This window comes from Heteronotia binoei, chromosome 6 (assembly GCF_032191835.1).
Source record: "Heteronotia binoei isolate CCM8104 ecotype False Entrance Well chromosome 6, APGP_CSIRO_Hbin_v1, whole genome shotgun sequence".
Taxonomy (NCBI): Eukaryota; Metazoa; Chordata; class Lepidosauria; order Squamata; family Gekkonidae; genus Heteronotia; species Heteronotia binoei.
In genome coordinates this window covers 149,640,528-149,664,117 of record NC_083228.1, presented here as the reverse complement: position 1 = coordinate 149,664,117, position 23,590 = coordinate 149,640,528, and the positions used below count along the sequence as shown (strand labels likewise).

At 52.8% G+C, this 23,590-nt stretch overlaps 1 protein-coding gene across 1 annotated transcript in view; it reads left to right on the top strand.

The window, feature by feature from the left end:
• Positions 1 to 23,590, top strand: part of LOC132574509 (probable cation-transporting ATPase 13A4) — an 86,468-nt gene that overhangs the window by 41,715 nt on the left and 21,163 nt on the right. Inside the window, exons 9-14 of the mRNA XM_060242872.1 lie at positions 10,299 to 10,430; positions 16,541 to 16,711; positions 17,199 to 17,356; positions 18,853 to 19,041; positions 22,205 to 22,266; positions 23,366 to 23,519. Coding sequence (XP_060098855.1) covers positions 10,299 to 10,430; positions 16,541 to 16,711; positions 17,199 to 17,356; positions 18,853 to 19,041; positions 22,205 to 22,266; positions 23,366 to 23,519 — 866 coding nt within the window. The remainder of the gene's footprint in view (positions 1 to 10,298; positions 10,431 to 16,540; positions 16,712 to 17,198; positions 17,357 to 18,852; positions 19,042 to 22,204; positions 22,267 to 23,365; positions 23,520 to 23,590) is intronic.

The following is a 23,590-nucleotide window of genomic DNA, read 5'->3' as shown; positions in this document are numbered from 1 at the left end:
TTTATATCCCACCCTCAGAGTCTCAGAGCGGCTCACACAATCTCCTTTACCTTCCTCCCCCACAACAGACACCCTGTGAGGTAGGTGGGGCTGAGAGAGCTCTCCCAGAAGCTGCTCTTTCAAGGACAGAGTCTCAGAGTGGCCTACAATCTCCTTTACCTTCCTCCCCCACAACAAACACCCTGTGAGGTGGGTGCAGCTGAGAGGGCTCTCCCAGCAGCTGCCCTTTCAAGGACACAGTCTCAGAGTGGCCTACAATCTCCTTTACCTTCCTCCCCCACAACAAACACCCTGTGAGGTGGGTGCAGCTGAGAGGGCTCTCCCAGCAGCTGCCCTTTCAAGGACAACCTCTGCAAGAGCTATGGCTGACCCAAGGCCATGCCAGCAGGTGCAAGTGGAGGAGTGGGGAATCAAACCCTGTTCTCCCAGATAAGAGTCTGCACACTTAACCACTACACCAATCTAGTCCAACCCCCTGCACAATGTACTTCTAGGTGATGTCATTGCACCACACAGCGGTGGGCTCTTTGGGAGGGGGGATCCCTGCCAGCAGGTTGGGGCCCACTGAACCAGGGGATCCCCAGCAGGAACGTGGGAGCCCTAATTCTTCTGCCTATGGAGCCCACTGGCTCTTCTGCCCCTTTCGTCCCTTTTCACCCCACAGGCACTGCAGGGTGGACTGAAGCAAGGCAGAAATCAGGACCGCCTAGAAAAACGGGAGGCTCTAGCTGGGCCAGTGCCTGGCACTGCCCCCTGCAAGTACAAATGCCAAACAGAGAGTGGGAGAAATGCCACGGCGGCTGATGGTGGTCACCCTCTGAAACCTGGGGCTCGGGGGGTGGGGGGCTCAGCCTCAATGCCCTCTTTGTTTGGTCCCCTAGTCTCACTGGTTGGCCACTGCGTGAGACGGGAGGCTGGACTCAAAGCAACCTGTAGCTCAGCCAAGAGCAGCCAAGTATTTACCTCAAGCTGCAGATCCTCATTGAACCTTTAAAAAGAGAAGTTGAGGTGATTTTGTGGGTGTGAAGTGCCAACAAGTTGCTTCCAGCTTCTGGCGACCCTTGGGATTCACCTTCAAAAATGTCCTCTCCTTTAGGGCCTTGCTCCGGACTTGCAAGCAGAGGGGAGGCCCTTGCTGGAGTCCGTCCATCTCTCTCCCGTTGGGTCTTCCTTCCTCTTTTTCTGCTGCCTCCAACTTTTCCTGTCTTTTCCAGGGACTCTTGTCTTCTCAGTTTGGTCCTTTTCGCTTCCAGAGAGAGTCCGGGCTCGATTTGATCTACAGCCCACTGATTGGTCTTTTGGGCCGTTCACAGTATCCGTAAAACTTCTCTCCAGTGCCGCATTTCAACTCCCTTCCTGTCAGCCCTCTTCATTCCGCAGCCTTCACAGAACAAGGACTTCCATGGCATGAATTAACTTCACCTAAGTCATCCTTACATTTAAGCAGGGGTCGTTTTGTAGAAAAAACAGGTGGTGGAGCTCATCCAGGGATTGTTCTGCAGCTGCACCTCCTATTCAATGGACGAGGTGGGAAGGAGGAGGCGGAACTCTCAGAAAGGTCCAGGAGCTGTGCTCCGGTGAGCTCCTGCTGAATCCGAGGCCTGCATTTAAGAATCTTTTCTAGCTGCTTCCTGGCTGCCACTCTGTAAAGAATAGCCGCCATTAAGCCTTGATGGGTTTTTTGGGTTTATCCTGGGCTTTTTTTGTAGACAAAGCCCAGCAGGAACTCATTTGCGTATTAGGCCACACCCCCTGATGCCGAACCAGTCGGAACTGCGTTCCTGTGTGTTCCTGCTAAAAAAAAGCCGTGGGTTTATCCGTTTCCTGGCCCAGCCTGCGACTGCATTCACCTGTGGCTTTGGGCTGTTCAGAAAATCACCCTTGATTCCGTCTGCTGCTACCTAGCCATGTCCTGATGGGCTGAGGCCAGGAAGTATGGAAATATGCCTCACTGGGAGAGTAGGGGGCCAGCTAGCCCCTCAACAGCTGAGCAGGAGCTGTGCGGTCAGTCCTTCCACCACATGGACTGCCTGGTGTGGGATGGAGATTCCTCCTCAAGCCTGCAGGCAAGAACTGTGTGCTGGGGCTGCATGAGTGGAGCAGGTTTCTCTCTTTTAATTGCCGGTGTGGGCCTGAAGAACACTTCCAGTCCAGCAGACACCCTTTGTAACGGGAGCAGTTTATGAAATGTGAAACCTTTCCCATCTTTTAGTGTCTGGAGTTACTTACTGGAGGTTTTCAACAGAGGCTGCATGGCCATCTGACAGCAATGCAAATCCTGGTGGCATTTGTGGTTTTCTTGCATTGTGCAGGGGGTTGGACTAGATGGCCCTGGAAGTCCCTTCCAACTCTATGATTCTATCGTGAGCTTCAAAGTAACCTCAGAGGAGAACCTGGAAGGCTAAAAGCCTCCAGTAACAGGTGTAGAACCCCCAGGGCTCCTGCTGGCCCAGGTGAGTGTGGTTTCAACACCTGGAGCAGGAGTGATAAGGTCTGGATGGCCTGATTTCAACACCTGGATGGCAGGAGTGATAAGGGCTCCTGGCTGGCCCAGGCGGGTGTGGTTCAGAACCTGCAAGCAGGAGGAATCATAGAATCCTAGAGTTGGAAGGGACCTCCAGGGTCATCTAGTCCAACCCCCTGCACAATGCAAGAAACTCACAAACACCTCCCGCTAAATTCACAGGATCTTCATTGCTGACAGATGGCCATCTAGCCTCTGCTTAAAAACCTCCAAGGAAGGAGAGCCCACCACCTCCCAAGGAGGAAGCCTGTTCCACACAGGAACCGCTATAGCAGTCAGGAAGTTCTTCTTAATGTTGAGCCGGAAACTCTCTTGATTTAATTTCAACCCATTGGTTCTGGTCCTACCTTCTGGGGCCACAGAAAACAATTTCACACCATCCTCTAGATGACAGCCCTTCATGTACTTGAAGATGTCGATCCTGTCACCTCTCAGCCACCTCCTTGCCAGGCTAAACATGCCCAGCTCCTTCAACCTTTCCTCACAGGACTTGGTCTCCAGACCCCTCACCGTCTTCGTCACCCTCCTCTGGACCCGTTCCACCTTCTCTATATCCTTCTTAAAATGTGGTGCCCAAAACTGAACACAAGACTCCAGGTGAGGTCTTACCAGAGCAGAGTAAAGCGACACCATCACATCACGTGATCTGGACACTAGACTTCTGCTGATTCAGCCCAAACTTGCATTTGCCTTTTTAGCCACCGCATCACACAGTTGACTCATGTTCAGTGTATGATCCACTAAGACCCCTAGATCTTTTTCGCACAGACTATTGCTAAGACAAGTCTCCCCCATCCTATAACCATGCATGGGATTTTTCCTACTTAAATGCAGGCTCTCCAGGACCATCCATACTCCAGTCTCAATCGCCTTCTTGATTTCGTGGCTGCAGTCTCCCTTTGGGTGGATGATGAAGCCAAGGAACTTAAAAACAAAGTGATTCATTTAGTTTAGTTCAGTTTATTTCTATCCCATCCTCCCCAACAGGCAGGCTCAGGGCAGCTGACAGCATATGCGAATAAAACAAGATCAATAAAAACATTAATTAAAACAATCGGTGCTAATTGCCATACCCTTCAGTAAAATATTAAAGAGATGATTTAAGTAGGCAGCATTCCATTAGACTTTATAACCATCGCCTTAGGCAATGATGACATTGCAGGTTTGATGAGTCACGGGATTAGTCATCACAGTTTCTTGTAGCAGTGAGTTCCACCCGACAAACCTAAGTGAGAAGCTCCAATCCGGCCAACCTCCTCAAAACAACAGAGATTTGGATCTCGCAACAGCCATTGTGGTGTGAGGTTTTGCAGCCAGTTCAACAGGAAGTAGGGCTGGGAAAAACTGGAAGGTCAACCTGTACCTGAGAAACATCTCTCTCCTTCCTGTCTCTCAGAAAAGGACACGTCTCATCTTGACAGGCAGGCAGGCAGTCAAGAGCAGAAGCAGGCGCACCCCAAGGAAGCACGAGGGGACAGCTGGTGTCAGAAGCAGACTGTGGGTGCCAGATGCCCCCCCAAAGGGCCAGGGGAGCTCAGCCTGGTGGAGACGTTACAGGAGGCCACAGTTCTGTGCAGCTGCTTCTGCTGGGAGGAACAGGATGGCTGCAGAGGAAGGGACCCTGGAGAGCCGCTGCCAGTCTGAGTAGACAATACTGACTTTGATGGACCCAGGCGGGTCTGATTCAGTATAAGGCAGCTTCATATGTCCATATGACCAGCTGGTGGCAAGATCTGTAGACTCTGAGATCCTGTGGGAGGCTTGCCCTTCACCCACCCACCTCGCAGGGTGTCTTTTGTGGGGGAAGAAGATAAGGGAGACTGTAAGCTGCTCTGAGACTGATTCAGAGAGAAGGAAAGGAAAGATCCCCTGTGCAAGCACCAGTCGTTTCCAACTCTGGGGTGATGTTGCTCTCACAATGTTTTCATGGCAGACTTTTTATGGGGTGGTTTGCCATTGCCTTCCCCAGTTATCTATGCTTTCTCCCCAGCAAGTCGGGGACTCCTTTGACCGACCTCGGAAGGATGGAAGGCTGAGTCAACCTTGGGCCGGCTACCTGAACAGGCTTTCGCTAAGATAGAACTCAGGTCGTGAGCAGAGAGCTCAGATCACAGTACTGCAGTACTGCTGCTTTACCACTCTGCGCCACGGGGCCACTTCAGAGAGAAGAGTGGGGAATAAATCTGTAGTCTTCCTCCTCCTCCTCCTCCTTTTCACACCAGCAGACTGCGTTCTGCAGGGAAACAGCCTACAGTGCCCTCTGTGCTGGAACGACGCAAAGAAGAAGCCTTTCCCATGCCAGTGGTGGTCAGCTGGGACTGTGTGGTGACCTTGGCCACCTCTGCAGCAGGGTCTGCCCCAGGAGGGCACCTGCGGGTGCCAGTCTTGTGCCCCAGCTCAGAAGGCCAGTTCTGCAGCCCGGCCTGCTCCTGGAAGCTGCTTCCAGCCACAAACCAAGCCCAGACTGCTGCTTCGACCTCTTGCCCCAGCAGTCCTGGGCAGCCAGTCCGCCGTGGCTCACAAGAAGCTGCTTGGGGGGATGACTCAGGCCAGCCGTGGGGGGTCGTCTGTGGGGCAGACCGGCCCTGGCCCGGCTGGGAGGGAGCAGAACGTTCCGCCGCCCCACCTGCATGGGACCCAGAGGCGAGAGACACATAGGGGAGGGGGTACTCTGCCAGAAGGAGAAGAAGAAGAAAAGGAGGAGGTTGGATTTATACCCTGCCCTTCACTCAGAGAGGGAGAGGCTCATTCATGCTTCTAAGGCAGCATGGAGTTTCGAACTTGGGTCTCCCTGGTTCTAGTCTGAAACTCTAACCACTCCCCACCCCTGTCTTTATGTCGGGCCACCTTCTTCCACAGCACTGCCCACAAGACTGGCACAGGGACCTGTGGGCAGGTGAGAAAGTCAAAAATGTGCAGGCTTTGCACTGGAAGTTGACTGGCAAGGCTGCCTGGTTTTTCCTCTGGCACCTCACCAGTGATACTTGCTTTGGGTGGGTCTCTTGGTGGTTTCTGGAGGGATGGTCCTTTGCCGCCCTGGCTGAGTCAGGGCTCTGGGCTAGAGCTCTTCCTCCCGCCCTAATCCCTCTGCTGTCTCCTGTTTCTTGAGAGACAAGGAGAGCCATTCAACAGCCACCTGCTGCAGACAAAAGGAATTAAAGTGTGGGATTCGCCGCCGTTGGGTGCAGCCAGGGCCCGGGACGTAGAACATTTTAAAAGAGGGTTCGACAAATTCACGGAGGAGAGGTCTGTCAGGGGTGAATGAGGGGAACCTCCATGTCCAGAGGCAGTCATCAACCTCTGGATCCCAGTGCCAGGAGACAAGCCTCAGCCTCCATCCCAGGCCTGTAGCTCACCAGGGGCCCATGGGGTGGGCCCCCTGACAAGGGCTTTTGGGACCCTCATCCCCGTCCCAGGGCCGCCCCTCTCCCTCCCACTTCTGGGCAATTGAATTGTCCTAGAGGGGCACCCGAGAGCTGCCACTGCCTGGCCTGCACCATTGAAACGGCGAGCCAATAATCTAAATCACACGGGGGAGAGGAAGAGGGGTGGCCCCCAGCCTCTCCAGCTTCTTGCTCTCACCACCATGCGGCCACTAGCTACGGGACTGCTCCAGCCCCTGTTGTTGTTCCTCCAGGAAACTGGTAGGCTGCTGTGTGGTTGCTGGACTAGATGGACTCTAGGTCTGATCCAGAAGGGCTCTCCTTGTGCTCTGCTGCCCCGTCTTCTGGGCCTTTTGCCCCAAGGGCTGCTTCTGCCTGACCAAGGGGTCTCCAGGGGGTGGGTCATCTGCCCGCAGGCCAGGCCCTGCTCAAGACATGCTCTCCCAAAGCAGGGGGACCTGACTCCCAGCATATGCTGCAGAGCTGATACCGAGTGGGAGAGGAGTGCAGCATCATCAGCAAATAGTAGCTCTCGGATGAGTTTTTCCATTGTCTTGGAGTGGGCCTTTAGTCGCCTCAGGTTGAACAGGCTGCCATCGGTGCGATAGCGGATGTAGACACCATCGTCATCATCTAGATCTACTGCGGCTCTTTGAAGCATCATGCTAAAGAAGATCGTAAAGAGAGTTGGTGCGAGAACACAGCCTTGCTTTACACCTGTGCCTATTGGGAAGGTCTCCGAGAGGTCGTTGCAGTGTCTGACTTGGCCTCGCTGGTCTTCGTGTAGCTGGATGATCATGCTGAGGAACCTTGGGGGACATCCTAAACGTTCCAAGATTTGCCACAGGCCTTTCCTGCTAACGGTATCGAAAGCTTTGGTAAGGTCGACAAAAGTCACATACAGAGCCTTGTTCTGTTCCCTGCATTTCTCTTGGAGCTGCCTGAGAACAAATACCATGTCGGTGGTGCTCCTGTTAGCTCTGAAGCCGCACTGGCTCTCTGGGAGGAGTTCTTCTGCAATGGCGGGCACCAGTCTGTTCAGGAGTATTCTGGCAAGGATTTTGCCTGCGATGGAGAGCAGGGTTATCCCCCGGTAGTTGGAGCAGTCTGACTTTTCCCCTTTGTTCTTGTATAGGGAGATGATGATTGCATCGCGAAAGTCCTGTGGTAGTTTGCCTTGTTCCCAGCAGGTGACAAGTACTTTGTGAAGTGTGCTATGTAGTACTGTGCCCCCATGCTTCCAGATCTCTGGTGGAATTCCATCAACTCCTGCTGCCTTGCCACTTTTCAGTTGCTTGATGGCTTTAACAGTCTCTTCTAGGGTGGGGATCTCATCCAACTCTGTTTTCACTGGTTAAAGTGGGGTGAGGTGGATTGCTGAATCTTGAACTACGCGGTTGGCACTGAAGAGAACCTGAAAATACTCCGACCACCGGTTCAGTATGGATGCCTTGTCTGTGAGGAGCACTTGGCCGTCTGCACTACGCAAGGGACTCTGAGCCTGATATGATGGACCATATACTGCCTTCAGGGCTTCGTAGAACCCTCTTAAATCACCAGTGTCTGCACACAGCTGGGTTCTCTCTGCAAGCTTGGTCCACCAATCGTTCTGAATATCTTGAAGCTTGCACTGGAGGTTGCTACATGCAGCGCGAAAGGTTGCTTTTTTCCCAGGACAGGAGGGCTGAGCAAGATGTGCTTGGTAGGCAGATCTCTTTTTCGCCAGTAAATCTTGGATCTCTTGATTGTTCTCATCAAACCAGTCCTTGTTCTTCCTTGTGGAGAACGCGAGGACTTCTTCAGAGATCTGCAGGACGGTAGTTTTTAGGTGTTCCCAGAGTGCTTCTGGAGAAGGGTCTGTGGGGCAACTGGGGTCCTCAATTCTTGACTGGAGTTTTGCCTGGAAAGCAGCTTTAACTTCGGCTGACTGGAGACTGCCAACCTGAAACTTCCTCCGAGGGATACCTCCTCTCCTGGGTGTGGGTTTAAAGTAAAGACGGAGATTGCAGCGTACAAGACGATGATCCGTATGACATTCAGCACTGGGCATTACTCGGGTGTGTAAGACATCTCGAAGGTCTCTCTGGCACACCAGAATGTAGTCGATAAGGTGCCAGTGCTTGGACCGTGGGTGCATCCAGGTTGTCTTCAGACTGTTCTTCTGCTGGAAGATAGTGTTGGTGATGGTGAGCTGGTGCTCCATGCAGAATTCTAGCAGGAGGCGCCCGTTGTCATTGCAGTTGCCAATGCCGTGTTTGCCAAGTACTCCTTTCCAGGCTTCCAAGTCTTTACCTACTCTGGCATTGAAGTCGCCAAGGATGATCACCTTGTCCTCTGTAGGGGTCTTCCGTACGAGGTTGTATAGATCAGCATAGAACTTGTTCTTTTCTGCAGGATCTGCTTGAAGGGTTGGGGCATACACACTGAAGAGTGTTGCATGCTGCTTGTTTTGAAGTGGGAGGCGCATGGACATGATGCGATCTGAGTGACCTGTTGGCAGGTTTTCGAGTTTGGAGGCAATGGAGTTCCTGACCATGAAGCCAACGCCAGAAAGGCGGCTCTCAGCCTTTGACTTACCTGACCAGTAGAGGGTATAGCCAGCACCGTGTTCTTGAAGACTACCTTCCTCAGGGAAACGGACCTCACTGAGAGCTGCTATGTCGATATTCAACCTGAGAAGTTCGTGGGCAACTAGAGCAGAGCGTCGTTCAGGGCGACCACTGTCTACTGTGTCAAGCATGGTTCTGATGTTCCAACACGCAAGCTTTAGTCTTTGCACACTTTGTGAGGCAGGTGCATGCCTTTTCTTTGTTGTTATTTTTTGACCGCAAGTAAGGATGCCCGTTGACTGCGGCTAGCCAACTGGGGTGGAGGAGACGAGCTTTGTTTAGGCCACCTTTTCTAGGCCCCTCTCCGTGTGGAGCAAGCAGTGCTGTCCCTAGATAAGGCTGCTTGGTCGTTCAGGGTGCTGCCGAAAAATGCTTTCGTCTCCGGGTTAGCATCAGGTGACCAATACCCTGAACCGCCTACATGCAGGATCGGGACTGCGGCTTCCAGTGGCACCTTCCACCTGCCGTTTCGCCCCTTGCCCATCGCTGCAGGACTTGATGCGTTGTGGGTTCTGTATGTGGATATGCCCTTCAGGCCTGCGCAGAGGAATTTTTTAGGTGAAGCGCAGTGTGCGCGGTACTGGCTCCACCCTTTCACCTGGGGGTCATCTGCCATGGCCCAGTAAGCCGGGACGCCGGCAGCGAGTCCTCCAGGTGGTAGGTGTTACATTAACGAGCTCTATCTGCCTGGGTTAGATGTTAGAGTTTTCCTTCTCTTAGGCTGGCGAGGTTGGTGGGCCCAGCCTGCCCATCCGGTTATACCGCCGGACAATTCAGTCGCACCATGATGTAGCAAACTCTGTGAAAAACGGGGGGGACCAGCGAGAAGGTGTTGCTACAGATGCAGTAATGCAGGAGAGGCCATTGCAGTGACCATCTGCCAGGCATAGCCAGACAGTGACCACGCGGCATTCACTACACCGGGAGAGGAGAGGCTATGTATTGCGCATACAGTTTCCTTGGGGGGGTCGGATTCCCAGAGGGAGCCCACCCCCCACCCCCCACTGATGGACCATCTAGCCTCTGTTGAAAAACCTCCAAGGAAGGAAAGCCCACCACCTCTTGAGGCAGGGTGTTTTTGTAGAGTCTGCTGACCCTGCCTGGGGGGGCGGGGCCTGCCCGGCTGTGGGATTTCTACGCCTAACTACCTCTGCAGCATTTGGATGCGAGTGCAAAGAGTCGCATGAGAGAGGCCTTGTGACTGATCTGGGGATATAAACCAGGCCTCGTGGGCCCTTCTTTCCCCCCTAAAGGGTCTCCTCCAAACCTGTGTTTTTGCAGGAAGAGACCTCTGGGGCCAGGGGGACTGGGGACCTTTGGGGCCAGAGGGTGGAGTTCATAATAGAGAGAGGTGGGCCAGGAAAGGGCGGGGTGACTTCTTTGTGCCCATCTGAAAGAGCTTTTCTTCCCTGGGTGAGGGGAGAATCAGGATCACACAGGGTCAGGTTCAGACTGAGGGAACTTGTGAATAAATTGTTTATTTATTTATTGATGAGATTTCTATCCCACCGATCCTGCCAAGATAGGCTCATCTGATCTACCTCATTGCGCAGAGGGTGGACTAGATGAGTTCCCTTCCCGCTCTAGGATTCTGCGATCCACCTCCACCCGGAAGGCTCAGCCCCCCCACCCCCCCAAATCCTCTGCCCTGTTGCTACGACTGGCACCTGCTTCCGAATCGCCTAAGCTCAGGTTTCAGGGTCTGCAGGTGGGCCCTGGGGAGGGGATGTGGCTTCTTTCCAGCTCCATGGATGCCCCAGAGATGTTTTTCTCTCTCCACAGGTTTGCAAGCAACACAGTCGCGCTACTTGGTGCCTGGAGACCTGTTGGTCCTGGAGGGGGGCAAGCTGATGCTGCCCTGTGATGCTATCCTGGTTCACGGCACCTGCATCGTGAATGAGGGCATGCTGACGGGTAAGGAGAACATCCAGTCTGGCGGGGTCACCCAGGGGGCTCCTGTGGGCTGCCGGTGCCTAGGTCCCAATCTCCTGGCTTCCTTACGAGTCCCTGCCTGTGAGCCACAAGCACAGAGACATGGTGGCCCCTGGACCCTCCTCTTCTGGCTCTCTGAGGTCTCCCCAGGATCTGCTCCCTGAGGTCCCTTGAACAGGGATCCAGCGGGGATCTTCTGCCTACCAAGCACAAAGGGAAATTCAGAGGAGAAGTAAGGACAGGCCTGAGGCTCCTGCTTTGTGGACGGTGGAGGGCCTTTCAGGGTTGGGGGTCTGAGGAGCAAAGGTGTGGCCAAGGAAGCTGTCCCCGCAGGGTGCCCAGCCTGGCTGGGCCGGAGGTGGTGCCTGCTGTCTGTGCCCAGGACACACCCTGTACTACTCAGGTAGCAGTGTGGAGTAGCTGATCTAGGCTTGCCAGTCCCCAGGTCCCAGCAGGGGTTCTTCCCTTTCATTGAAATCTGCCTCCATTCCTGAGGACTGGAAGGTAGCAAATGTCACCCCCATCTTTAAAAAAGGTTCCAGAGGAGATCCGGGAAACTACAGGCCAGTCAGTCTGACTTCAATACCGGGAAAGTTGGTAGAAACCATTATCAAGGACAGAATGAGTAGGCACATTGATGAACACGGGTTATTGAGGAAGACTCAGCATGGGTTCTGCAAGGGAAGATCTTGCCTCACTAACCTGTTGCATTTCTTTGAGGGGGTGAACAAACATGTGGACAAAGGAGACCCGATAGATGTTGTTTACCTTGACTTCCAGAAAGCTTTTGATAAAGTTCCTCATCAAAGGCTCCTTAGAAAGCTTGAGAATCATGGAGTAAAAGGACAGGTCCTCTTGTGGATCAAAAACTGGCTGAGTAATAGGAAGCAGAGAGTGAGTATAAATGGGCAGTCTTCGCAGTGGAGGACGGTAAGCAGTGGGGTGCCGCAGGGCTCGGTACTGGGTCCCATGCTTTTTAACTTGTTCATAAATGATTTAGAGTTCGGAGTGAGCAGTGAAGTGGCCAAGTTTGCGGATGACACTAAATTGTTCAGGGTGGTGAGAACCAGAGAGGATTGTGAGGAACTCCAAAGGGATCTGTTGAGGCTGGGTGAGTGGGCGTCAACGTGGCAGATGCGGTTCAATGTGGCCAAGTGCAAAGTAATGCACATTGGGGCTAAGAATCCCAGCTACAAATACAAGTTGATGGGGTGTGAACTGGCAGAGACTGATCAAGAGAGAGATCTTGGGGTCATGATAGATAACTCACTGAAAGTGTCAAGACAGTGTGCGTTTGCAATAAAAAAGGCCAATGCCATGCTGGGAATTATTAGGAAGGGAATTGAAAACAAATCAGCCAGTATCATAATGCCCCTGTATAAATCGATGGTGCGGTCTCATTTGGAGTACTGTGTGCAGTTCTGGTCGCCGCACCTCAAAAAGGATATTATAGCTTAAGAGAAGGTGCAGAGAAGGGCAACTAGAATGATTAAAGGGCTGGAGCACTTTCCCTATGAAGAAAGGTTGAAACGCTTGGGACTCTTTAGCTTGGAGAAACGTCGACTGCGGGGTGACATGATAGAGGTTTACAAGATAATGCATGGAATGGAGAAAGTAGAGAAAGAAGTACTTTTCTCCCTTTCTCACAATACAAGAACTCGTGGGCATTCGATGAAATTGCTGAGCAGACAGGTTAAGACGGATAAAAGGAAGTACTTCTTCACCCAAAGGGTGATTAACATGTGGAATTCACTGCCACAGGAGGTGGTGGCGGCCACAAGTATAGCCACCTTCAAGAGGGGTTTAGATAAAAATATGGAGCACAGGTCCATCAGTGGCTATTAGCCACAGTGTATGGAGCACAGGTCCACCAGTGGCTATTAGCCACAGTGTATGTGTGTATATAACATTTTTTGCCACTGTGTGACACAGAGTGTTGGACTTGATGGGCCGTTGGCCTGATCCAACATGGCTTCTCTTATGTTCTTATGTTCTTATGTTCCGCTTTCCCAGGCTCCTTCCTGCTCCCAGTCAGCTGGCCAATGGGGGGAAGCCCCGCCCCCAGAGGACCATGTGCCCTTCCACCTCCGGAGGCTTCAGGCTCCGATTGAAAGGCTTCCTCTTGGGATGGGGTGTCTGTGTTACTTTGAAGAAGGTGGCAGCAACTCGTGAGTAGAGAGGCCAATCCCTCGCTTCAGAGTCGCCAGAAACGGGGGAAGGGAACATCTGCTGGACACTTCATTATTCTCTAGGTGGAGATCGATTCTCATAGGGTATAATGGGGAATTGATCTGGAGGTTTCGTAGGCTCTGGGGGGGGCTGTTTTTTGAGATAGAGGCACCAAATTTTCAGTATAGTATCTAGTGCCTCTCCCCAAAGTATCCCCTAAGTTTCAAAATGATTGGACCCCCCTATGAGCCTCAAAAGAAGGTGCCCCTATCCTTCATTATTTCCTATGGAAGGAAGACATTTAAAAAGGTGTGCTGTCCCTTTAAATGCGAGTTAAATGGAGTTCAATTATGCTTGTCACACCCTTGTTCCTGGCTCCGCCCCAAAGTCTCCTGGCTCCACCCCAAGGTCCCCAGATATTTCTTGAATTGGACTTGGCAACCCTACCTCCCAGGGTGCCCAGCCTGGCTGGGCCGGAGGTGGTGCCTGCTGTCTGCGCCCGGGACACACCCTGTACTACTCAGGTAGCAGTGTGGAGCAGCTGATCCCTGGATCTGGGCCCCCTGACAAGGGCTGCCTGCTCTGGCTTTGGAAAGTCCTGAAGTTTTGTGGGTGGAACCTGTTGTGTGTGGGGTCCAGGAGGGGAGGGACTTCAGCTGGGTATAATGCTGTAGACTCCACCCACCAAAGCCACCATTTTCTCCAGGGAAACTGATCTCTGCAGTCTGCAGAGATCTCCGGTGTGGTGGAGTGCTTTGAGGGCCAGAGTAGGACTCCTCTCTTTGCCACAGAAACTCACAGGGTGACCTTGGGTCAGTCACATGCTCTCAGAGGAACCTGCCCCTCAGGACTGTTGTTGTGAGGATAAACCGGAGGAGAGGGGAAGGATGTAAGGGTCCTCCTCACTGAAGAGGAAGGTGTAGAAATGAGATGAAGCCACTGAACCCCCAGTTTTGACTGCGGCCTCACCTGCCCAGATGTTATCGTGGGGAGCCAGACAAAAATATGGCGCAAGTAACTCTTGGTAGCAGCCAATGTCAAACACCTAGAGAAACAACAGGAAACAGAAGAGGATTAAGAGAGAAAAATGGATTCCAGCCGCCGTGCTACTTTAGAGCTAGTCAAGCCTATAATCTAGCAGATGCCAAGACTCTAACAGGTCTTTGTATTGACGCTTGTGCACTGCGATGCCTGGAATTGTCTTCTTCCTCAGGAAACCGCTTTCTCCCTCACCTACCCCTTGTTAGTTGGGAGAGGGCAGACTGATTTCTTTCTCCCTCACAGGAAAAAAGACATAATTGAATTAAGCAACAAAAAATGACTCTCTAGGTCAGAGGATTAAAACCCATCACAGCTCAGAGGAAAGGCTGGCTATAGGCTGCGATCGCACACACTCAATAGTGCACTTTCAATCCACTTTCCAACTGGATTTTACTTTGGTGTAATGGTTAAGTGTGCGGACTCTTATCTGGGAGAACCGGGTTTGATTCCCCACTCCTCCACTTGCACCTGCTAGCATGGCCTTGGGTCAGCCATAGCTCTGGCAGAGGTTGTCCTTGAAAGGGCAGCTGCTGTGAGAGCCCTCTCCAGCCCCACCCACCTCACAGGGTGTCTGTTGTGGGGGAGGAAGGGAAAGGAGATTGTGAGCTGCTCTGAGACTCTTTGGGATGGAGGGCGGGATATAAATCCAATATCTTCATCTACCTCACAGGGTGTCTGTTGTGGGGAGGAAGGGAAAGGAGATTGTGAGCCCCTCTGAGACTCTTCGGAGTGGAGGGCGGGATATAAATCCAATACCTTCATCTACCTCACAGGGTGTCTGTTGTGGGGGAGGAAGGGAAAGGAGATTGTGAGCAGCTCTGAGACTCTTCGGAATGGAGGGCGGGATATAAATCCAATATCTTCATCTACCTCACAGGGTGTCTGTTGTGGGGGAGGAAGGGAAAGGAGATTGTGAGCTGCTCTGAGACTCTTCGGAGTGGAGGGCAGGATATAAATCCAACATCTTCATCTACCTCACAGGGTGTCTGTTGTGGGGGAGGAAGGGAAAGGAGATTGTGAGCTGCTCTGAGACTCTTCGGAGTGGAGGGCAGGATATAAATCCAACATCTTCATCTACCTCACAGGGTGTCTGTTGTGGGGGAGGAAGGGAAAGGAGATTGTGAGCCGCTCTGAGACTCTTCGGAGTGGAGGGCGGGATAGAAATCCAATATCATCATCTTCTTCTTCTTCTTCTTCTTCTTCTTCTTCTTCTTCTTCTTCTTCTTCTTCTTCTTCTTCTTCTTCTTCTTCTTCTTCTTCTTCTTCTTCTTCTTCTTCTTCTTCTTCTCCTTCTCCTTCTCCTTCTCCTTCTCCTTCTCCTTCTCCTTCTCCTTCTCCTTCTCCTTCTCCTTCTCCTTCTCCTTCTCCTTCTCCTTCTCCTTCTCCTTCTCCTTCTCCTTCTCCTTCTCCTTCTCCTTCTCCTTCTCCTTCTCCTTCTCCTTCTCCTTCTCCTTCTCCTTCTCCTTCTCCTTCTCCTTCTCCTTCTCCTTCTCCTTCTCCTTCTCCTTCTCCTTCTCCTTCTCCTTCTCCTTCTCCTTCTTCTTCTTCTTCTTCTTCTTCTCCTCCTCCTCCTCCTCCTCCTCCTCTGTGAACTGGCAAAGTCCAGTTGGAAAGTGCATTAAAAGTAGGGTGGCCCAGTCCAATTCAAGAAATATCTGGGGACTTTGGGGGTGAAGCCAGGAGACATTGGGGGTGGAGCCAGGAACAAGGTTGTGACAAGCATCATTGAACTCCAAGGGAGTTCTGGCCATCACATTTAAAGGGACAGCACACCTTTTTAAATGTCTTCCTTCCATAGGAAATAATGAAGGATAGGGGCACCTTCTTTTGGGGCTCATAGAATTGGACCCCCTAGTCCAATCGTTTTGAAACTTGGTGGGTACTTTGGGGAGAGGCACTAGATACTATATTGAAAATTTGGTGCCTCTACCTCAAACAACAGGTCCCCCAGAGCCCCCGAAACCTCCAGATCAATTCCCTATTATACCCTATGAGAATCGATTTCTACATAGGGAATAATGAAGTGCTCAGCAGATGTTCCTCCCCTCCCGCCTCTCCGCCCTCCCACGCCCCATTTTCTGGCGACTCTGAAGCGAGGGATTGGCCTCTCTACTCACGAGTTGCAGCCAGCTTCTTCCAAGTAACACAGACACCCCATCCCAAGAGGAAACCTTTCAGTTGGAGAATGGAGCCTCTGGAGGGGGAAAGTCACATGGTGGCTTTAGGGGCGGGGCTTCCCCTCCGCCAGCCAGCTGACTGGGGGTGGGAAGGAGCCTGGGAAAGCAGAAGAACCCCCGCTGGGACCTGGGGATTGGCAAGCCTAATTAAAAGTGGATTGAAAGTGCATTATTTTGTGAGTGTGATCACAGCCCTAGACTGTCTGACACCCAAAGCAAGTCTAATTTGAAGAGCTGGGCTTCCCTTCTTGGCCCAGCACTTGGTGGAGAAGCGTTTGAGGCTGAAGGCCCAGAAGAAGGGAGGGGCAGCCCCACGTAGGGCGGAGGCACTTCTCCACCCCTTCAGCCCTGGAGCTCGTGGCACGCAGGGCCTGTGTGGCTGCAACAGTGTCTCTGCAACGAAGCTGAAACGTGACCAGCCAGCCACAGCTGTGGAATGGCCGCTGATTGCTACTGGGGAGAGTTTTTCCTTGTTTAGCCCAGGGGAGGAAAGGTGGTAGAACAGTTCGCCCAGATTACACCACCAGTCTGATTTCTGGGCACAAGACAAGAGTGACATGAACTTCCACTTGTCTAGCAGAGGCAGATGAAGTCAAAGCCATGCGTGACATCCATTAGCATAGCTCCTCCAGGCCCCAGAAGCCAGGGGGTCTCCCGGAACAGGAGCCAGATCTGCTCCTTTTAGCCCCATCTGGTCTCCTCCAGGGGAAAGCATTCCTGTCACCAAGACTGGCCTGCCTCGAGACAACGGTCAGCAGCCCTGGCAGACGAGCTGTGTGGACGATTTCCGGAGACATGTCCTCTTCTGCGGCACCCAGGTCATCCAGGCCAAGGGAGATGGCAAGGAGCCCGCCAAGGCAGTGGTGCTGCGGACCGGTCAGTGCTGTGCCTCAGGAGGACATGGGGGTGTTTTTAGAAATGTGCCTTGTGGAGAGAAGCAAACATCTGATTGGGCAGTTTGCGGTGGCAGCCTCTGTCTTGGGGACGGCCTTAAAGCTTGTTAGGAGAGAGGGCATTCAGAAGATGCCTCCATGGCCCTTGGGGCATGCAACCCTGCAAGCATCGACTGTGGGCTGCTGTGGGGAAACTCTGATCTATCTTCCTTCCTTCCTTCCTTCCTTCCTTCCTTCCTTCCTTCCTTCCTTCCTTCCTTCCTTCCTTCCTTCCTTCCTTCCTTCCTTCCTTCCTTCTCAATGATAGGAAATTTTGGAGAACGTTCATTTATAGAGCCACCATAAATTGAAAGCCGCTCAACGGCGTATTTGGTGCACGATCCTGTCCTGTCTCTTAGGGGCTTGTTTGGAAAGTGGCTTGTTGTGTCCCCTGCTTGCTCACACCTTGTGGGTTCTCTTTGCCTTCGCAGGTTTCAACACTGCCAAAGGGGACCTGGTGAGATCCATCCTGTACCCCAAACCCATGAACTTCCGGCTCTACAGGGACGCGATTCGGTTCCTCATGTTCCTTATTGGAATTGCTGGGATTGGGATGGTGTACACCTTGTGTGTCTTTGCACTCAATGGGGTAAGTTGGGGTGGGGAGGCAGGAAGCCCCCAACGGGGCAGATGAAGAAATTCTTCTAGTGCTTGAGCTGAATCAACATTTGGAGTAAATAGGGTTGCCAATCTCCACGTGGGGGAACGGAATCCCCCGATTTGGAGGGACATCAGAAAGCGGGAGAGGGAAATGTCTGCTGGGCACTCCATTATTCCCTATGGAGACCAATTTCCATAGGGTATAATGGAGAACTGATCTGCAGGTATCTGGGGCTTTGGAGGGGGCTGTTTTTTGAGATAGAGGTGCCAAATTTGCAGCATAGCATCCAATGCCTCTCCTCAAAACACCACCAAGTTTCAAAACGATTGGACTAGGGGGTCCAATTCTATGTGCCCCCAAAGAAGGTGCCCCTATCCTTCATTATTTCCAACGGAGGGAAGGCATTTCAAAGGTGCGCGGTCCCTTTAAATGTGATGGCCAGAACTCCCTTTGGAGTTCAAGTGTGCTTGTCACAACCTGGCTCCACCCCCAAAGTCCCCAGATATTTCTTGAACTGGACTTGGCAACCCTAGGTGTAAATGTGGTGGATTTCAGGATTTCTGTTCAAGTTCACTTTGGATTCTGTCCTGTATACCTTGCGTTTTGGAAGCCTCCCCCTCCCTCAGAGAGTCCAGAAGGACTGCCAATTACATTTCCCCAAATTCTTTCCTCTTCTTTGCTACCCTTGTTTTTTCCACACAGCCAGTTTCCTGTACTTCTTCCCAGGAATTTTCTTGACCCTAGATCCAGATGTCCAAATAATGCCTGCATGACCCTTTGGGAGTGGAATTGGGTGCCCTTGAATTGTGGGCGTTTCACTGTATTAGAATGAACATCATGGAAAGTTCTGGAAGAGACTTGAAGCTCTAGAGCTGGGCGTAACCACAGTCCAGTGTGGTGTGGGGTACATGAACTCAGAGGACCCTGTGTGCCTCATCCCGTGCAGCATCTCAGCTCAGCCTGTGGGTCTCCCGGCCCTCCTTTAATGAAGATATACAATTTCTAGAAATGTTGAGGCCCTGGGGTGGGGGATGGGGTCTAAGGAAAAGGGAAAACCCAGAAATTGGAGGACAGATTGAAATATGTGCGGTACTTCCTTCAACTTTGGGCACATCTCCCTCCTCTGTGCATGGAATGAGAGCAGGGTTGCCAGCCTCCAGGTAGGGCCTGGAGATCTCCCAGAATTACAACTGGTCTCCAGTTCCTCTGGAGAAAATGGATGCTTTGGAGAGCGGACTCTGTGGCATGCTACCCGGCCGAGGTCCCTCTCTTCCCCAAATCCCCCCTTCCCATGCTGCACCCCCCAAAGCTCCAGGAATCTCCCCACCAGGACCTGCCAACCCTAGACCCAAAGGCAGCCTGAAGAGTCCTCAGGCCAGTGGCTCTCTTGAGGGGTGCTGCAGGCCGGGTTCTGCACCGGCCTGTTCGTAGAGCCATTGCTCTGCTCTGCTCTTGGATGACCTGGTTGCTCCGTCTTGTGCCAGGAAGAGGTTGGCGAGGTGGTGAAGAAGGCCCTGGATGTGATCACCATTGCTGTCCCTCCTGCCCTCCCCGCTGCCTTGACCACAGGCATCATTTACACGCAGCGGCGGCTGAAGAGAAAAGGGATCTTCTGCATCAGCCCCCAGCGGATCAACGTGTGCGGCCAGCTGAACCTCGTCTGCTTTGACAAGGTGTGGGGTGGTGCTCTGTTTCCCCCTGGAGCCAGACAGGGGGAGGAAATAAAGCTGGAGAGAAGCAGGGGGAAAGGAGGCTGCTGCTGACTGCTGGCGGTCTCTGCCAGGCCTTCTCTAGCTGCGATGCCGTGGAATACTCACAAATATCTCATCTGCTCAGTGGAAAGAGTCAGTGCCGGGGTGGCCAAACTCACTTAACAGAACAGCCAGACAGAATAAACTTCAGATGTTTGAGGAGGGAGGGAGGGAGGAAAATAGATGGGGACCGGGGGGGAGGGAGAGGTGGAAAGAAATCAACTTTAAATGCATCCTCTAAGCTGCCACCTGGCTTGGCTTGGAGAAGTGTTTGTGAGTTTCCTGCATTGTGCAGGGGGTTGGACTAGATGGTGAGGGGTCTGGAGACCAAGTCCTATGAAGAAAGGTTGAAGGAGCTGGGAGTGTTTAGCCTGGAGAGGAGGCGGCTGAGAGGTGATAGGATCACCATCTTCAAGTACTTGAAGGGCTGTCCTATAGAGGATGGTGTGGAGTTGTTTTCTGTGGCCCCGGAAAGTAGGACCAGACCCAGTGGGTTGAAATTAAATCAAAAGAGTTTCCGGCTCAACATTAGGAAGAACTTCTTGACCATTAGAGTGGTTCCTCTGTGGAACAGGCTTCCTCCTTGGCAGGTGGTGGGCTCTCCTTCCTTGGAGGTTTTTAAACAGAAGCTAGATGGCCATCTGACAGCAATGAAGATCCTGTGAATTTAGGGGGAGGGGTTTGTGAGTTTCCTGCATTGTGAAAGGGATTGGACTAGATGACCCTAGAGGTCCCTTCCAACTCTATGATTCTATGACCCTAGAGGTCCCTTCCAACTCTATGATTCTATGACCCTAGAGGTCCCTTCCAACTCTGTGATTCTATGACCCTAGAGGTCCCTTCCAACTCTATGATTCTATGACCCTAGAGGTCCCTTCCAACTCTATGATTCTATGACCCTAGAGGTCCCTTCCAACTCTATGATTCTATGACCCTAGAGGTCCCTTCCAACTCTATGATTCTAAGTGATTGAAAGAGAGAACTGCCTTCTCTCAGCTAGCTGATGTGGCAATGGGGACTTTGAGAGCTACACAATATGTGTGAAAGAGCCGCATGTGTGAAAGAGCCCTGAGCCTGCCTTCCGTGGGGAGGGCGGGATATAAATAAAAAATAAAAAATAAAAATACAGTATGGCTACCCCTGGTGAATGCCATTCCTTAGAGAGAACCCGGGTCAGATTGACAGTTTGAGGGAGGCCTTGGCACCAGCATACTCGGGGGGGGGCAGCTGCTGGGGCCTGGGTTTCTGGCAGGGCCCCTGTCACAGACCCGCCCCCTGAGCATGTGCCCTTGCCACACATCCCTGTGCCTTTCCCTGCCTAGCAGAGACACCCTCTTTCCCTTGAAGGGTGGATTTCCTTCCTAGTCCGTGTACCATCCACTGTGCGTAGGAACTGGCAGATTGTGTACCCCTCCTATGTGACTTTTCTTGCAATGTTGTCAGACAACTTGTATGCCCCATCACCCCCACAGCTAAAAACGACTGTCAGAGGGACATTAAAACCTTTTTGTAAAACCTCCCCCGGGATACAAGAAAGGATGAGCTTAATGCCAGTCTATTAGCACCTTAGAGGCCAACAAGAGTTTCAGGATACGAGCTTCCAAGAGTCCAGGTTTCCTTGGTCCATGAAAAGGAGACACCTTCATCCAGCCCTCAGTCTGACCAGAGGGAGATCTGGGGGAAGGTTCTCCTTCCTGGACCTTGAATCCAAGATCTTTAGGATCGCCAGTGGGTATATCAGGGACAGCATTAGCTGTTCATTGCAGTGGGCTCCAAAAAAACAAGGACTCAAAGTGCCTGTATTTTGTAGTCACCGCAGTTCCCCAACTGTCTTCAAGGGCAGCCCCATGTGGAGTGTGTTGCAGCAGTCTAGCCTGAGCCATTTTATGGGAAGGGCGGGATAGAAGTCATAGAATAAATAAATAAATAAATAACCTGTGGCTGGAACGACTGTATGCAGGAATGGCTGAGGTTGGTGCAAAAAGCTGTGCCAGTGACTTCTGCAACAAGCATCATAGAGCATCTAGGAGCCTCCCCCCACAACTGCATAGCTACTTGTTCTGGGGGGGACATGACCCCACAGAGAGTGGGTCATACCCCTGTTCCCACCACAGAAACATGGAGGGTGGCAAAGAAGGAGCAGGGACAGGGGGCACTTCTTGGCCACAGGCAGACACAGAGAGGGGCACACAAGGAGTATCGGTGGCCAGAGAGGCCGCAGAGATCTGGGTCAGAGATCTTGCATCCCAAGGGAATCCCAAGCCCTTTGCTCTCCTGGGTTTCCATTCCCAGCCCCCCAAACCTAGCATGGCTGCCAGGTGGGCAGTAGACCCCCTGGCCCGCCCCTCCCTCCCTCCCTTCCCTCCCTCCCTTCCCTCCTTCCCTCCCTCCTTCCCTCCCTCCTTCCCTCCTTCCTTCCCTCCTTCCTTCCCTCCCTCCTTCCTTCCTTCCCTCCTTCCTTCCCTCCCTCCCTCCTTCCTTCCCTCCTTCCCTCCCTCCTTCCCTCCTTCCTTCCCTCCTTCCCTCCCTCCTTCCCTCCCTCCTTCCTTCCTTCCCTCCTTCCTTCCTTCCTTCCTTCCTTCCTTCCCTCCCTCCCTTCCTTCCTTCCCTCCTTCCCTCCCTCCTTCCCTCCTTCCTTCCCTCCTTCCCTCCCTCCTTCCCTCCCTCCTTCCTTCCCTCCCTCCTTCCTTCCTTCCCTCCTTCCTTCCCTCCCTCCCTTCCTTCCTTCCCTCCCTCCTTCCTTCCCTCCTTCCCTCCCTCCTTCCCTCCTTCCTTCCCTCCTTCCCTCCCTCCTTCCCTCCCTCCTTCCTTCCCTCCCTCCTTCCTTCCTTCCCTCCTTCCTTCCCTCCCTCCCTTCCTTCCTTCCCTCCTTCCTTCCCTCCTTCCCTCCTTCCTTCCCTCCCTCCTTCCCTCCCTCCTTCCTTCCTTCCCTCCTTCCTTCCTTCCTTCCTTCCTTCCTTCCTTCCTTCCTTCCTTCCTTCCCTCCTTCCTTCCCTCCTTCCCTCCCTCCCTCCTTCCCTCCCTCCCTCCTTCCCTCCTTCCTTCGTTCCCCTGGTTCTGAAATCTTCCCTGTGCATTTCCACAGACTGGCACACTGACGGAGGATGGCCTGGATCTCTGGGGCCTTGTCCTGGCCAAAGGACAGAGGTAACTCCCCCCTCCTCTCTCTTGTGTCCTTGGCCTCTTGGGATTTCTGGCCTCCCCCATCTCTTGGACTTGGGGCGGGGGGCTATTCCAGCCTCGTATTGGACTGGCCCAAGGTTTTGGCTCCTGCAGAAGTTCTTTCTTAGCTAGGCCACGCATAAAAGGGCATGTGCCACTCAGGGAGTGCCAGCGGCGAAAGCCTTTGTTTGTTCCATCTGGCATGCCTCCAGTAACGGCTGCTGGCCCTCCTCCCAGCTTCTGGTCTTCTTTTGTTTATATGCTTTAATTTAATTCTTTCATAACTTCCAATGTGTGTGTGTTTTTAAGTTGTTGTTGTTGAGTAAAGTTTCGGTGTTTTTGTGTGGGCTGCCTTGGGAAACCTGATTCGGTGGAAAAGCAGCATAAAAATACTTTAATGAATCAAGAATAAAACTGCCACCTGCTGTCCAAAAGTAGCCCCACAGGTTCTGGGATGCTTCTGGCATCGGCTCAGGACAGCTTCCGCTTGCAAGGTTTTGTCCGCTGAGGGCGTTTGCTGCGCTGCCGTCCCCACATTGGAGACCCTTGGCCCCCTCCCTACGGGGGGAGCTTCTAAGAGGAACAGAAGGACTAGGGATGGGCTGCTTTGTGCAGAAGAAGAAGAAACTGTAGATTTATACCCTGCCCTTCTCTCTGAATCAGAGTCCCAGAGTGGTTTACAATCTCCTTTATCTTCTTCTCCCACAACAGACACCCTGTGAGGTGGGTGGGGCTGAGAGAGCTCTCACAGCAGCTGCCCTTTCAAGGACAACTCCTGCGAGAGCTCTTGCTGACCCCAGGCCATTCCAGCAGCTGCAAGTGGAGGAGGGGTGAATCAAACCCAGTTCTCCCAGATACACCAAACAGACACCCCTTCTGACCCCGGGTGGGCCTGCGGCCAGATCAGAGGTGCTTTTGGGGATGTACAGGAAGGCTTTGGGGGAAGACCTTGGGTTGAACAGAGGGCGCCCCCTGGTGGGCTCAGGCTTCTTCTTCCTGGGGTCTCTCCTCCTCCTCTCTGCGCCTGAGCCTCTGATCTGTTTGGGAAGCTCAGCATGTGTCCCCCTCCCCTCTCCTGCCCCAGCTTCCAGGAGGCCTGCCGCTTCTCCCTGGGGAGTAGGCTGGTGCCCTGGGGCCCGGCCTGTGGAGCCATGGTGAGCTGCCATTCCCTGGTGCTGCTGGACGGCCAGTTGCAGGGGGATCCGCTGGACCTGAAGATGTTTGAGGCCACTCACTGGGTAAGTCTCTCTCTCGGCCCCCTGAGCAGCTCTGGGGGCAGTGCCGTTTTGTGGGCCCCTGAAGGTGTTTC